The sequence below is a fragment of the Onychomys torridus genome, chromosome 10 (genome assembly GCF_903995425.1).
Source record: "Onychomys torridus chromosome 10, mOncTor1.1, whole genome shotgun sequence".
Lineage (NCBI taxonomy): Eukaryota > Metazoa > Chordata > Mammalia > Rodentia > Cricetidae > Onychomys > Onychomys torridus.
In genome coordinates this window covers 4,839,296-4,856,052 of record NC_050452.1, presented here as the reverse complement: position 1 = coordinate 4,856,052, position 16,757 = coordinate 4,839,296, and the positions used below count along the sequence as shown (strand labels likewise).

At 37.6% G+C, this 16,757-nt stretch overlaps 1 protein-coding gene across 2 annotated transcripts in view; it reads right to left on the bottom strand.

The window, feature by feature from the left end:
- Vrk2 (VRK serine/threonine kinase 2) overlaps positions 1-16,757 on the bottom strand; it is a 139,366-nt gene that overhangs the window by 59,272 nt on the left and 63,337 nt on the right. For both annotated transcript variants that reach the window (XM_036201492.1, XM_036201491.1), the window contains exons 6-7: positions 7,887-7,992; positions 6,244-6,336 (exon numbers count right to left, since the gene is read on the bottom strand). In XM_036201492.1, the coding sequence (XP_036057385.1) occupies positions 6,244-6,336; positions 7,887-7,992 (199 nt within the window). The remainder of the gene's footprint in view (positions 1-6,243; positions 6,337-7,886; positions 7,993-16,757) is intronic.

The window sequence follows — 16,757 nt, the reverse complement described above, 5'->3', positions numbered from 1 at the left end:
AGGGAATGGATCTGGATGGCATGGGGACTGGGGAGGAACTGAGAGGAGTAAAGAGGGGGACAGAAATAAGGATGTGTTATGTGAGAAAAGAATACGTTCTCATAAAAAGGAAAACATAAGAGGAAAAACAGAACAATTGATTGCTTGTTTAACTTTATAAAGACACAAATGCACATAAGACATCTGCACACATTTGCACATCTGTACATAAGGTTTTAATCCTAAAGGCAGTATCACACCTAGTAGGATAGTAGCTCAGGCATTTCCACTGAGATCACAGAGAATTGGATAACCTCAGCATCATTGCTATTTAGTCTTACACTGGGGGCATACTAAGCCATGCAATAAGACAAATCGTAATAACTGGAATATTATTCAATTTGCCTGATATAACAGTTGCTTAAGAAAATCTAAGAGAAGCTGAGGAGATGGCTCAGATGGTAAGAGTTCTTGTTTCTCTTGCAGAGGGCCTGAGTTTGCTCCCCAGCACTCATATGGTGCTTCATAACTGTCCATAACTCCAGTTCCAGAGGAACCAGCAGTGTCTTCTGGCCTCCACAGGCACTGCATGCACATGATACATATATGTGCAGGCAAATTGCCCATGTATGTAAAATAAAAATAAACAAATCTTTAAAGCACATTAACAGGGACAATAAATAAAAACTATAGTATTTATGAATAAACAGAACAAGAAATAAGAAAAACTAACATGAAGAAGAAACCATGAAAATACTCCTGAAGATGCAAATATAAATCTCACAAAATACAAAAGTTTCCTGATTGCTCAATGAGCATGAATTGGAATGATGTCAGGTCTCAACTAAATTAATTTTAAAGTTTATCAAAACTTCAGTAAGAATACCAAATATTTTTTAACATATCTAGATAAGTGAACACAGAAAATATGGCTAGACTGACACTGAGGAAGAAAAAAATGTAATAAAAAGAAAATACAGAAGAGAGAGTGAGAGGTGAGAAGAAAGCATCAAAGGAGGGTCAGACCAACCTAACACTAAAACATGACATAGAGCACAGGAGATCAGTGTGCCAGGACTGTACACACACACACACACACACACACACACACACACACACACATACACACACACACACACACAGTCTAGAGCAAGACACATGCGCACACAGTAAGATTCAACAGAAGAAACTAAGTATTATGATAAAACACTGCAACTGACTCCAACGAAGTGTTGTAGAAATGGGAAAAACTTAAAACTTACAAAAGGTGAAGTTAGGCTCTATGTCTTTTCATGTAAAGAATAAAATCAAATTATGCAATGAAGTTCTTATAAGTAAGTTCCCTAATTATAACACAAAATCTGTAATAAATAAAAGGCTGGTACCCTGTCCACATTATTAATGATCATCTGCATGGAAAAAAAAGGCCCAAAGCACAGATAAAGTACAGAAGACAGATTGGAAAGCCAGGCACAGTGGCTCATCCCAATGGCCAAGCATTCTGGAACTGAAGGTAAGTGGATGAGGAATTCAAGGCCAGCCTTGACTACATAAGGGAATTCTATGCTAGCCAGAGCTATTGAGATCCTCTCAAAAAAAAAAAAAAAAAATGTAAATCATAAGAAAATCAGACTTGTAAGTTATACAGCAGCAAAAGGACTCAGACAGTTCGTATAAAAACTCCCAGGGACTGGAGAGATGGCTCAGAGGTTAAGAGCACGGACTGCTCTTCCAAAGGTCCTGAGTTCAATTCCCAGCACACACATGGCAGCTCACAACTGTCTGTAACTCCAGTTCCAGAGAATCCAGCACCCTCACACAAACATACTCACTGGCAAAACACCAGTGCACATAAAATAAAAAACAATTCAATTAGTTTAAAAAAAAAAACAAAAAAAAAAACCTCTTCCAAATGGAGGGAAAAACAAAATAAATGAAGATAAGAATGGACAAATGGCTCAGCAATTCACGCTCCAAATGAATGAAAGCACATGAATTATGAACCAAAGGAGCTGGGGGCTGTGGAGCCCCCAGCTGGAGCAGGCCCTCTGGATAAGTGAGACAATTGAATAGCTTGAACTGTTTGGGAGGCTCCCAGGCTGTGCAACCGAGACCTGTCCTTAGAGCTGGCTGTTTGGAACCTTGGGCTTACACAGGGACACTTTGCTCAGCCTGGAAAGAGGGGACTGAACCTGCCTGTACTGAATCTACCAGGTTGAATTGAATCCCCAGGGGAGTCTTGGCCCTGGAGGAGATGGGAATGGAGGGGAGGGAGCTGGGGGGAAGGACAGGGGAATCCATGGCTGATGTGTAAAATTAAAACACAAATATAATAATAATAATAATAATAATAATAATAATATAAGAAAGGGAAAAAAGAAGTTGATAGACACTTACAAAAAAAAAAAGAATGGACAAATGGCAAGAACAGAAATTCAACAAAATTAAATTATTGAAGCTGGCCTTCTTGGTTTTAGAAATGATGAAAGTAAGAATGCCTGGATTTCTACCCTGCTGCACATAATAATTGTGAAGTAAGTAAGTGTTTGGAGGTTTTAAACATATGACACAAGCCTGTGCTCCTCGAAAGGAACCACAAATGGGTGAGCTCTACAAGCACCCAGAGACATCCTAACTAGCACATGGAGTGGGCAACCATCAGAGGCCAGAGGCTCAGGCAGAACCTGAAGCTGAAGGTTCAGAAGGGAGAGAACCACAGACAGTTGTGGCACCCAGAAGGAGGACAGGAAGCTGAACCTCTTCCAGATCTCAAGGGGTTAGAGACATTCTACTCCTGACTATTGAAGTGATGAATCCCATGGTGAATTGGCTGGAAGCAGAAATAACCCTCTGGGTACAGGTTCCTATAAACCTAGACTAACAAAGCATGAAAACAAGCCTCTAATGGACACACCCTCTCCAAGAGTTTAATACACATGTACAGGAGGGAAGGGGTGAAAAGCAAAAAGACAGGGAAGACATACAGTGCTGAGATCAAGAGCAGTTGTGACGGTTATACCAACAAAAGACACAGACTTCCAAAAAAAGACAAAAGAGACAATTGATTTTAAAAAAAAAAGACATAAAAATCCCATACGCAACCAATGCACACAAAGGAAATGCTGATGAGGATTCTTTAAAAGGAAAAAAATTCATGAGTTTCTAAATTCTTCTCATAGAGATACTGAAAACTGAAACAAAACTCAACCGGTTTTACTGAACTGACATTTATTAAACATCTACCCCAAACCAAGTAGCAGGATATATATTATTTTCAAGGGTCTATGAAATATTCAGAAAGTGGCCTGTGTCTTTAGTCATAAAGTAATTGCCAATGGACTTTAAAATACTAAAATCATAAAATGTAATTCTCTAACTAAAACAGAGAGAGGATACAGTTCCATTCCCAGCATCTCGTGGTGGCTTCAGCTGACCAGAAATCCAGTTCCAAAGATTCTGATGCTCTCTTCTGGCCTCTAGCAGTACTAAGCCCACAGGTGGTGCACAGAAACACATGAAAGCAAAATGGCCATACACATAAAACAAAAATAATAAATTCTTTTGAAAATTTTCCAAATTTAAAAAAAAAATCTATAGCAGGGGCTGGAGAAAGGGCTCAGCAATTAAGAGCATGTACTGCTCTTGGAAAGGGCCTGAGTTCAGTTCCCAGCATCAACATCAGGTAGCTCAAAACATCTATAATTTCAACTCTGGGGCAATGGACACCCTTTTACAACCTCTTAAAGGCAACTGCACTAATGAACACAGATACATATGGGCACACATAATTTAAACAGAAGAATCACTGACAGAGAAAGACTTTAAAAACTCCAAAATATATGAAATTTAAACACAATTCCATATAACCACAACAAAAAAAGCTAGTATCAAGGAAAATAAGAAAATATTTTGAATTAGTAAAAAGAAAACAAGCAAAGGGAGCACTGGGAAGATGGCTCCTTGTGAGGTGGCTGGCCTGGCACCTCCTCAGGACAGTCTACATTGTCACGGCAACAGCTTCAAATGCATCACAGCACACCACACTTAGAGTCAGAGTCCTAACAGGTTTGCTGGTAAACCTGACAAACTGATTCCAATATATATGAAATTCCAAAGATGCCAGAGTTACCAAAATAATTTGTTTTTAAAACAAAAGAACAAAGTTGGAAGATGCCTGTGACCTAATTTTAGTGTTCTATAATTACAGTAATGAAGATGGTGTTCTACTGGACGTCGCACCTACTTATCAAAGACATCAGCAAGGAAACCAAAAGACTGGCCACAGCTGTAGACAATACCTACAACACAAACATCTGACAAAGCTCTTACCCTCAAACATAAAGACACCACAATTCCTTTAGAAGAAAAGTTTTTTGTTTTGTTTTTTTTTTTAAATGGACACGTTCACCAAGAAAACACAGGACTGGAAGAAAGCAAATACAACTTGTCAGTCCAGCAGGTGACTAACGCAGATGTAAATGACAGGTGCCTAGTAACTATCAGAAATGCTGAAACTCAGAAAATTAATGGAAATGTCACTGTCACACATTGCTGATGGAAACTTCGCAATGACAAGTCTCTGAAGGAGAGTGTGCAGTTGCTACATCATAGAGACATTATCAAATGACCTAGAAAGTCAGCTCTCAGTTATTTACCCTAAAGGAAAGTAAAGCATAAGCCTGCATAAAGCTTACATGCATCTTAGCTCATGGCCATTTTATTCATAACTGTCAAAAAACTATCGACCATGGCCTAGAGAGATGGCGCAGCAGTTAAGACTGTTGGCTACTTTTCCAAAGGACTTGGGTTTGGTTCCCAACACCATGTTAGATAATAACAAAAATAAATCCTAAAAAATCCAAATATCCAAAACCAGGCAAAGTAATAGTACTGCTCAAAAATACTATCTAGCAGTAAAAAACAATCGCAAAGGTTGGAATTTTCTGCTAAGTGATGGAAACAGCTAAAAGAATATATGTTTCCTTGTTTCTCTCAGATTTTCTCTACTTTGCTCTTTTTAAGGAGGCTGCCCTTCTCCCCACATTCTAGTTTTATCAAAGGTGACCTATTTTCCACTTATCTCAAGGACAGTGCTACATCTTCTCCCCAACCCTGACTTCATTTTTATCACCACATTGTGAAATTATATGTTTTTCTATTAATTTCTTGTTTGCTAAATATTTTCAAATATTTATTAAAAAAGTATCTGACAGGTACTCATTCCTTATGTCTAGGATTAATTTGGAGATAAATTTAAATTTTTAACCCATTGGTATTTTCTGTAGAGACTTTTCCCCTCTTATTTAGAATTTTCAATACTAACAGAGGTCTATTAAGCATTTAATTATAGCTTTCTAATATTTTTGAGTCTTAGTTTCTTCTACTTTAAACCTGTTGAGACAGTAGGTAATAGTTGCATATATTTATTTAAAATTAAATTAAAATCTCAGCTATTCAGTTATTTTTGCCATATTTTTATAACTTACCTTATTTGGAGAAAATTTTGTGTTTCATATGGATAAATTTTGAGCAGTTTAAGTAAAACTAAGCAGCAAGTGCTCTGAGTTCCTAGATAGTCCCAGCTCCTAGACATACAGCTCAGTGAGGCCTTTGCTAATGGATCAACCGACATGACATACCAGCATCACCCACAGTATGCAATGGAAGTGGGATTGACAAAGAAATAATGGTGTATGTGCACTCTTGATGTACACACAAGTTCCACATCCCTAGAAACCATTAGTACTCTGTTCACCACCCTGGTTCCAACCCCTGGCCACTACCAACTGTTTGAAACTGGTATTGTCCTGGCCACATCACAAGGAACGCTATGATATTGGGTGGAAGATTTCTACCACAATGGAAAGTTCTTTTGGACATGTTTCTTTGCTCAAACTATAGGGAGAAGAAATGGAGCCCCACACAGCTACCTTCCTGCACACATCCATTCCTTCTCCCTGGATTGCCATAGTACTTTATCTACATTTGCTTAGAAACTCAGATTCCTGCTCAGGCACTTCTTCAATGTGCGTCCATTAGCAAATGATTTAACCCTCTGACTCTCGGTTTCTTCATCCTAATTACTCATTAATCCAGAGCAAGGATTAAATTAGGTAAGCAAGGTAGGACAAATTGAAACATTCATCATACTAAGCCCTCATTTGTAGTAAACTCTTGTGGGTTAAGAGTCTGTCTTTACTAAGTTTGACTAAAGAATTCTGAAGATGCTTGCTGAAAGCCAATGTTAATTAATCCTCTCTTTACCCGATTTGGATTTGTGTAGCCCAACAGTAGGTTTGCTGCTTTTATATCACCATGAACATATTCATTTTCATGTATATATTCCAGTATGTCCAGCTGTGAAAAAAATAGATAAGATCAGTATCAATGTTTTACACTAGAATAATATGGTTTATTTCTACACATTATATAATAATATATCTCACTCTTACTGATTATTCTAAAATATCATAATTTCTGGTTGCTCCTCCCATAAAAGGTTGAATGAAATGATCCTCAAATATCAAATACTGTACTTGAACCTCTGAGGGAGGGAAATCAAGATTCAACAATACTTATTCTTATAGCTCTGAAAGCCCAATGGCCAGACCAAAATGTACAAAAGTCAATGTGTTTAATTTCACTCCTCAAATTGAGAACATCTAGAATCACATGGGAGCTGAGCCTCTGGGAATAGCTGTATGGAAGTATCTTGAGTAAACTAAGTATGAAGGGAAGATTTGCCCACTGTGGGTGGCACCATTCCCTAGGATGAGAGTCTAAACTGTATAAAATGAAGAAACCTGGCACAGACACCCATCATTCTTTCTTGAATGTGGCTGCCATGTGAACATTTGCCCTAATATCCTGTTGTTTGTGACTTCCCCAACTTGAGGGACTATAACCTCAAATTCTGAAACAATGTAAATACTTTCTCCTTTAATTTGCTTTTGTCAGAGTATTTCATCATAGTAGCTAGAAAACCAATTTAGACTGGGAATAAAGATCATAAAAACTACAGGAAAATAGAAAATACATCTATGGTGAAACAGCCATATAGTTCATTCATCAATCAATATTATGATTCAAATCTTGAAAATATCAGAACAAAATATTATACCTCTGATCATTATCTTTTGTAATAACAAAGTCTTAGGCATCATTAAATCTCTAGAACCTTGCACACACACACACACACACACACACACACACACACACACATATATTTATTTATTTATTTATGACACAGAGAGAGAGACATATATGAGAGAAAGGTGTTCTGTGAATACTCACTAGGAGAATGGAAAAATGAATAGGTAAATGGAGAAATTAACACAGGACGACCTGGCCTGATTTGTTTCATTCTATTTATGATTAGGGGCGGGAAGAAACTAAAGCAAGATACATATAAATAAGGTAAATATGTGGCATAATCAACAAATGAATGTATGCACGGTCATTTGTGATTACATTGCTTAATAGTTAGCAGTGTATGTGTCTGTGTCTGTGTTATCCATTGCTGTAATTAATTGATGCCACCACCCCAACTTATACTTAAAATATTTTAAATAAAATCATACCATATTTAGTATGAGAAGTAGTCTATTTGCCCATAATTTGTAGTTACAAATGTAACAGACAAAAGAAAGGTTATTCTTGCAGCTATACAAGCTTGCTTGGATACGAAAACCAAGCTGTGATGGAAAACTGAGTGTAATAGTAATGGCCAGACACAACACAGCCTGTATTCTGCAGAGCCCATGGTTATCAATTTCATCAAAATCTTTCCTCCTTTCTATAACTGACATTCCTAGGAAATAATTCTTATTTTCTCATAATTCCATAAAAATCAAAACAAGTAAATAATCTAAAACTGAGACATTTGAAGTGAACCATCTTGAACTCACCACCCTGATTCCAAGTTGCAGGACAGTCGATTTTTTAAAAACACCATTCTGGTCTGAGAGCTTCTGTAAATCTATTCCCAGTCTTTCCATTATCATGAATCTGTAACTGAAAGGAGATAACAGAAAAGAGATCTTCCTGAAATAATAATTCTAAGATTATCTCTTAATGAATTTAAAAAGACAATGCTTCCCACCTAACCAAGGAGACTCAGTGCAAGCCACTGAAGAACGTGTGGCCAACAACCCACTGTACTCTATGAGGAACATGCTTCCCATCTAACAGTCAAGGACACTCAGTGCAAGCCGCTGAAGAGTATGTTCACAATAACCCGCTAATCCTCTGTGAAACAGTTTAGTAGTCCATATGGTTTATTCACTAGCACTGAGCAGCTAATACTGTCTCAGATAATAGAGAGAATGGTGCTTCAAATTTTCTCTTTTGCTCGTCTATGATTGCTTGGTACAGATTAGTCCCCATCACCTTGTTACATGTCCTAAAAATGTCACTGCCCATACAGAAAGTGAAAAAACTTCTTTATCTTACAACACTATATTTTATCTATTGTTATAAACATTTATTGTTTCACATTTAGGTAGGGGTGTGTGTGTGTGTGCAACTGTGTGTGCCTGTGGACACAGAGGACAATAAAGTACTGAAGCTAGTGGTATTTGCTGGGATCCAAACTAATAGGTATGAAGCAGCACTCTGAATGGGTCTATCCATTTCTCCATTCCCACATGTCTTTTTGCAACTCCACATCTTCCTTCTCTGTTCAGGATTCCCTTTTTATTATTCCCCCTTTCTAGCACAACAGCCCACATTCTACATCCACTAATAGAAATAAACGCACGGCCCTTTGGGGGTATCTTACAAGAGTGTGATATTACTAAATCACCATACAAAGTTACAGGTTTCTTCAGGGCACTTTCATGTCATCTTTGTGTCCTTCATCCTCCTCTCCCACTGCCTCTCACAGTCACCCCTCAGCCTCATGCTGGTTTCCTCCCCCAAACAACCTTGCTGCTGCTGTCATGTTGCATATCTCCATTATCTTCTCTCATTCTCCCCCCCCCTTTCCATGGTGTCTTCCCCACATCTCATAGCCCCTTCTCCACACACACCACACACACACACACACACACACACACACACACACACTCACACACACACTCGCAGCATGTATATATAAAGTATATGGGCTTCCCAGAAGAGATGAACCATGAAGAACTGGTTTGAGTCTGGAGTAGCTTATTTCACTTAAAGAATATTCTCCAATTCTATCCTCTTTCTTATAAATGTCATGATTTCATTTTTCTTATAGCTGAATAAAATTCTATCATGTATCACATTTTCATTTTCCATCTGTTGATTAGGAATCAAGGCTGATTCCAATCCTGCATATTACGAACAGTGCAATAATAAACATAGACATGTAAATGTCTCTATGATATGCTGAGTAAGATTCCAGCAGACAAACCCCAGGAGTGGAAGTGCTGGTCCTATGTTAGTTCTGTTTTGAGAAACAGCCATAATGACCTCATCTTGACCTCATAAGGTTACACATGACAACCGGTATATAAAGATTCCTCCTTTCCCAAACACTTGCTAACCTCACAAGCTTACACACTACTATCGGTATATAAGGATTCCTTTTTCCCAACACACTTGCTAACCTTACAAGCTTACACACTTGCTAACCTCACTACCTTATACACTGCTATCAGTATACAAGAGTTCCTCCTTCCCGCACATTTGCTAATCTCAACACTAGCTTACACACTTGCTAACCTCACAAGCTTACACACTTGCTAACCTCACTAGCTTACACACCACCACCGGTATACAAGAGTTCCTCCTTCCTAGCACACCTGCTACACTTGTCATTTGTTTTGTTTGTGATGGTAGCAATTTGTGAGACGTAATCTCAAAATAGCTTTTCTTTTAAGATTTATTTTTGCTTATCTGTATTAGTGTGTGTTTTGATGTGAATGTATGCTACAGGTGTGCCAGTGTAGAGGCCAGAAAAGGGAGTCAGATTTCCTGGGGCTGAACATTTGGCAGTTGTGAGCCACCCAGTGTGGGTTCTGGGAAATGAGTTTCAGTCCCCCAGCAGGGCTGTAAGCACTCTCCCTTCACCACAGAGCCATCTCTCCAGCCCTCCTGGACTGTTTTAATTTGTACTTCCCGATGACTGAGAACATTAAACACTATTTCAAACTGGCCGATTTTATTTCTCCCTTTCAAGAACTATTCATCGAGTTCATTAGTCAATTTGTACATTGAATGATTTAGTACTTTTGCTGTTTAATCTCTGCAGTTCTCAATATATTCCATATAACAAACCTTTATCTGATGAAGAGTTGGCGAAAGTGTTTTCCTATGCAAAGGCTGTCTATTCAGTTAGCTTGTAAAAGTGTAGAAATCTCATGAAGCCCTGCAGTGTTTTGAATGAAAAATGCCTCCATAATCTCTGACATTTGAATTTTGTCCCCAGTAGGTGATGCTGTTTGGGAGAGGGTTAGGTGATGTAGCCTCACTGGAGGAAGAATGGCACTGGGGTGGGCTTTGAGAAAAAAGCCTACAGCCCTTCCATTCCACTCTCTGATGCTCTGTGCTTACGTTTAAGATATGAGCTCTATGGTTTCTGCTCCATTCCTACTGTCATGGCGGCTGTCTATGGTCATGTTCCCATGCTGTCCTGCCACTATGGACTCCAATCTTCTGGAACCATAAGGCAAAATCAACTCTTTTATATACTAAGTTTCCCTGGTAACAGTGTTTTATCAAAGCAACAGAAGAGAAACTAACACAATCCCATCAGTGAACACCTAGAAAATCTTCCCAGGTTACTGGAGTCCTTGCCCATGGCTGTCTTGCAGTGTTTACCCAAGGTTTCCTCCAGCAGTGTCTGGTTGTTGGTCTTAAATTAAGGCCTCAATGTGTTTTGAATTTTTATGCACAATGGCAGATACAGCAATTCTCAAGCTGTGAGGTGCAACCCCTTGAGAGGGTCAAACGACCTTTTCACAGGAGTCACATATTAGATATCCTGCACTTCAGATATTGAAATTATAATTTATAACAGAAGCAAAACTAGTTATGAAGTACCAACAAAAAGAATTTTATGACTGGGGATCTCCACAATATGAAGAATTGTATTAAAGGGTAACATTAGGAAAGTTGAGAGCCACTGCCTAAAAATCTACTGTTATTCTTCTACATGTGTGGATTGCCAGCATTCCCAGAACCCAATGACAAACAGAGACTTTCCCACTGTGTCTTTCTAATACGTAAAAGTTAGTGTATTTGCATGGGTTTACTTCTGAGCCTCTGTTCTAATGCATTAGTCTATCAGTCCCTTTCTGTGCAGTGCCACACTTTTCATTATCAGTGGTTATGGTACAATTTGAGATCAAGTATTCTGATACCACTAGCACTAAGATTTCTGCTTGGAATTGCTTTGGTTGTTTGGGTATTTTTGTTGTTTCATGTGCAAATGAACAGTTCTCTCCCACCTGCCAGTTCCCCAATAACCACTCAAAGGTTTAATATTAATTATAAATACTCAGCTGATAGCTCAGGCTTATTACTAACTAGCTTAAATTACACTTAAATTAACCCATAATTTTTATCTATGTCTAGCCATGTGGCTTGATACCTTTTCTCAGTATGGCATTGTCATCTTGCTTCCTCTGAGTCTGGCTGGAGACTCCTGACTTCTCCCTTCTCCTTCCCAGCATCCTCCCTCAGTCTAGCTTTCTCACTTAACTTCCAGCCCAGCTACTTATTAACAATGAGCATAATCCACAGCATTTCCCCCTTTTGGTCTAATTAAAAAGGAAGGTTTTACCTTTAATATAGTAAGATTATATACAACAAAAACAGTTATTAGGTAAGCATTATAGTAACACTATCTAATCCACTTGCATTTGGCAAAATTAGAGAAAATAATTATGTTATCTTGGTGAGTCTAAAGTTTTGTATCTAATTTACTTTCTATTATAATTAAGGAAAATGATAATTATAACTATTTAGTCTTCAATTCCATCAGAGACCTCAGAAGGATATAATATTATCTGAGTAAATAGGAAGTATACGGGAAACAACTTCCAAAAATTAAGAAATGACAGAAAGAGTTGGTTACCTAGACAGTCACCCAAGGTTCCCCTGCAACATTAGGGCATCCATCCTCGCCTACAGGTCTAGCATATCTGGCAGACTCATCTGTGGAGCAGAATTTCTGAAGGACTGTCCCACCTTGTCTTAGGAAAGTTCTGCAGTCACATTCTTTTCTGTCTTGCCTGTCCAATTTGAGGCAGGTGAGGCGAGAGCAGTTCCGTACCCAGTGGCTAACTTTTGCCACAAAGAAAGTAAACTCCATATGGAGTTTCTTCAGTACCCATCATCTTCTCTGAAGTATATTGGGTGCTGCCAGGAGCAGACATGTTTCACCATTTAGAAAAGTCTAAGTTCTTAAAACATTTTAAATGCCATATTCTGTATGTCTTTGAAGTATTCAAAGATTGACTATCTAATTGAAATATATCTTTGTATACCTAGAAAATCTAACTAATATGGCTATAAGATTGACTACTATAAATGACTATTAATCTGTATTTTATAATTATACATAACATTTTTAAATGAGCTGCATAAAAATAATACCTTAAACATGAGTATAAATATACATACACTATAACAAAAATTGACTTTAAACTTGTATCAATATACTAAAATCAATATGTAAAATATTTTGAGTTGTTCAACAGTTGTATTTTGGAATAAAGTAAATTTAATAATCTACCCTTTTCCCCATCATTTTTATATATTATCTCCCTTTCTTCTTAGAAAGAGATTGACTATGACCATTAACCATTTATAATCAACCCTCCTTAAATGAAAACAAACATTCATAAACAACAATTTGGGAATTTGGGCATAGTTCTTCAGACTACTTCCTGTTGATTGGGGGCGCTAGTACTCTTATGGGGACCATGAGAAAATTTAGAACTACAGTCAAGTTCTGACTTGGGAATTTTGTGTGGCTGGTCCATCTCAGCCAGCAGCCTTGAAGCTGTTTTGGATGCAGAATTCAGAGGAAACTGTAACAGAGGTACAATGAAACACTGGATCATCTGGGCCATCCATTTTTATTGGTGTCTGGTCCCCTTGTTCTGAAAATATATAAACTTTTAAAGGTAACATATATATCTGTATTAACATAAATGTAAACTGTGTATTTTATATATAAGCCAGCCAAAGATAATTTTTTGTTTTATGCTTGAGCAGGTAAAATATACATTACATGTCTTGTAGTTACTTTAGATTTATTTTTCCATGTCTGTAGTTAGGATTTCAGGGGGTCTTCCTCAATCAAACCTGATTTTTCTTAATCCAGAATGAATCCATAGTCTCTTATTTCCCGGTGGAAATAAAAATATAACTTCTCCTCCAAAGCAGCATATGTTCTAACTTAAATTTTGGAGTCAAGATATTTTTTAAATATATATTGTTTTAATACAGCTGTTTTTTATAATCCAAAGTCTTTTAACAGCCAAAATTTTCAAAGACAACACAATAACATACATAACCCAGAATATGCATTTTTCATCCTTATATGGCCCATTTTTATATTATTTTATTCTCTTTTTAAGGATTTGACTTTATTATTTTAAAACTATATATATTTTTATGATTGTTCATACATTCTCTTTTCTCTCAATAGCCTATGTATATTCTTAAACACTGTGAAACCTATTTAGAGGTTTTTTTTTTTTTTCTTCTCATCTGCATCTGTCTTTACTGGGTATCTCTAACTCTTTTTGTCTATGAGCAAACCCTAAGTTCTCCATGCAGAGTGCTGATGGAGCTTGTGCTCATAGCTTAAGCTGACGCCGACAGGCAGCAGCTGGGAGAAGCCTGTCTGTATTGTGACCCCTGTGAGACACTGCAGAAACTGGCCATGTGGCTTAGCTCATGGCAGTTGTGAGTGAGCTCCATTTTGTGGGCACCACAGCTGGCATAAGAGAGTAGGAAGTCCAGTGTGGCTCTGTTTCTGTACATTTAGAACCTTTTTTAAGCTTTCTCAGGTTTAATGTGGATGCACATGTAGCCTCTTGGTGCACCATTTGCAAACAGATGCTTTTCTCTTCTCTGTCATGCTGCATTCCACAGTCATTTCCAAATAATCACTCAGAGGCTTATATTACTTACAAATGTGTGGCCATTAAGCCAGGCATGTTACTAGCTAACTCTTAAATTAACCCATAATCCTTATCTCTGTTTAGCCACCTGGCTTGGTATCCTTTCTCAGTATGATATTCTCATCTTGCTTCCTCTATGTCTGGCTGGTGACTCCCTGACCCGTATTCCTTCCCAGCATTCTCAGTGTGGCTTTCTTGCCTAAATTCCAGCCCAGCTACTGGCCTGTCATCTTTCTATTAACAAGAAGCATAATCCACAGCATTCATGTGAGTTTTAGAACGTTTTTTTTCTGTTTTAATTCTTAAGATGTACTTGAAATTTGATGGAGAAAATACTGAACCTAAAGATGACATTTGTAATATAACCATTCCCACTAAACTAATTCCAGCAATGGATGCACATACAAGCTAGCCCATCTTCTAGTGTCTCCCTCTGATTCTTCCTTCAGTCCCTGATCATTTTCACTGTTGAAGTATTTCCCCTCTACAAGTGGGCTTATTCTTAGAGGGTTTTTTAACGTATTTAAATGTGATGACTCCTCCAGTTTCTTTTTTTTTTTCTCAGCAAGTTTATTATCAGCATATAACCTGCTAATTGTTCAGTTCTGTGTCCTACTATTGTTATGAATGTGTTTATCAGATGTAATGTTAGCTGGAGATTCTTGTGTCTCTTATGTACAGGATCGAATTGTCTTTAAATAATGTTTCTCTCATTCATATTCTCTCTCTCTGTCTGTCTCTGTCTGTCTCTCTCTCTCTCTCCCTCTCTCTCTCTCTCTCTCTCTTTCCAAGTACTGGTAAGAGTTGAGAGTAGAGACGTTTGTCTTTCTGGATTTAGAGGAAATGCATTCAGTTTTCCCCTAGTTTGTATAATATTGGCAGTAGAGATGCATATATAGCTTTTATTGTATTGAAGCATGTTCCATCTTTTTCTATTTTCTTCAGGTCAGTTATCCTGAAGGGATGCTGAACATCATCAAAAGGCATTTTTGACACTGATAAAGATGATCATGTGATTTCTTAATGCTCACAGATTCCCTGAAGTCTATTTAGATGTCCATATGTTGAGCAAACCATCCTTCCTCAGAATAAAACCAACTTGGTCATAGTGTATGATATCTCAGATGCGTTCTTGAATTTGATAAAAATTCGGTGAGAATTTTTATATTTATGTTCACTAAAGATATCGGTCTATGTTTTCTTCTTTTCTTTCTTTCTCTTACTTTTGTTTTGTTGTTGCTGTTTCATTGGTTGTTTGTTAGATCCTTTTCCAGTCTTAGTTATTTAGAGTATGATGGTTTCAGAGAATAAATTGAACAATGTCCTTTCTTTTCTATTTTAGGAGATCTGGTAGCTGTTTTCTCTCTCCCTCTACCCCTCTCTCTTTCAGGATTACAGGCTTTTCTTTAAACATTTGAAAAAATTCAATAGTGAATCCATCCATTCCTAGGAGTTTCTTTCTTGGAAGACTTTTTTTTTTAATTGCTGCTTCAATCCCATTGTTTGTGTGTGTGTGTGTGTGTGTGTGTGTGTGTGTGTGTGTATACATACATATATATAGAGAGAGACATACACATATATACACATATGAAAAAAAAACAGTGTAAGTTTCAGGGATGGAGAGATGGTTTAGCAGTTAAGAGCACATGCTGCTGCTCATTCAGGGAACCCTGTTTCGGTTCCCTTCACCCAAATGGCAGCTCACAGTGATCCATAACTCGAATTCCATTGGATCTAACAAGCACAGCTTGCCTCCCAAGGCACTGCATGCATGTGATATGTATGGTGCAGACATACACATACACACACACATTTCAAAACAGCTCCTAATGATGCTTGATGAATTGTTCCATTTGCTAATATGCAGTGTTCCTTTTTACCACTTCTAGTTTGGGTCTGGATCTACCTTATCAAGCATAAATTTTTCAGCAGCTGTTTACAGCTTCCATGACTTTGTAGACTAACTTCCCTCCTCTGAGTCTCAATCATGGATATCTTTACCCCTGAGGTGAAAACCTGACCATAGCCTTGAGGCAGCATATTGGGATACCAGTGAGGTGTGTTTCTTGGAGATGAAAAATAGTTAAGCCTAGTTTTTTTTTTTTTTTAATCCAATCAGCCAATGTATTTTTTATTAGTAATCTGAGGTCAGTTATGTGTAAGATTGTTACTGAAACATGTTTACAAATTCTTGTGATTTTTTTGGTTGTTTCTGTGGTTAGATGAGTTATGATCTATTCTTTTCTTTCTCCACTATTAGTGTTAGAGGTTTGGCAGTATACTATATTGGAAATGATGGGTTTCTTCCCAGCTCTCCTTGATTCATAGACTGCACTGATGAAATTTATTCTTTCCTCTATTCTTGGTACCAAGACTGTCTTGTTTCTCCATGTGTGGTATTCCTTTAGGTGTCCTCTAAGTGCTGACTTCTTGGTCATGAATTTCTCTGGTTTGCTGTTGTCTTGAAATGTCTTGTACTTCCTATCAGTTCAAAAGATACATTAGATGCATACAGCAATCTTGGTTGGGAATTATTTACTTTAAGGGCTTAAAATATACTATTCAATTCCTTCCTAAATTTTAGGGCTACTGATAAGAAGTCTGGTGTTATTCTGAAGTATCTGCCTTTGGGGATGAATTGAGATTTTCCCCTTATAGCTTGTAATA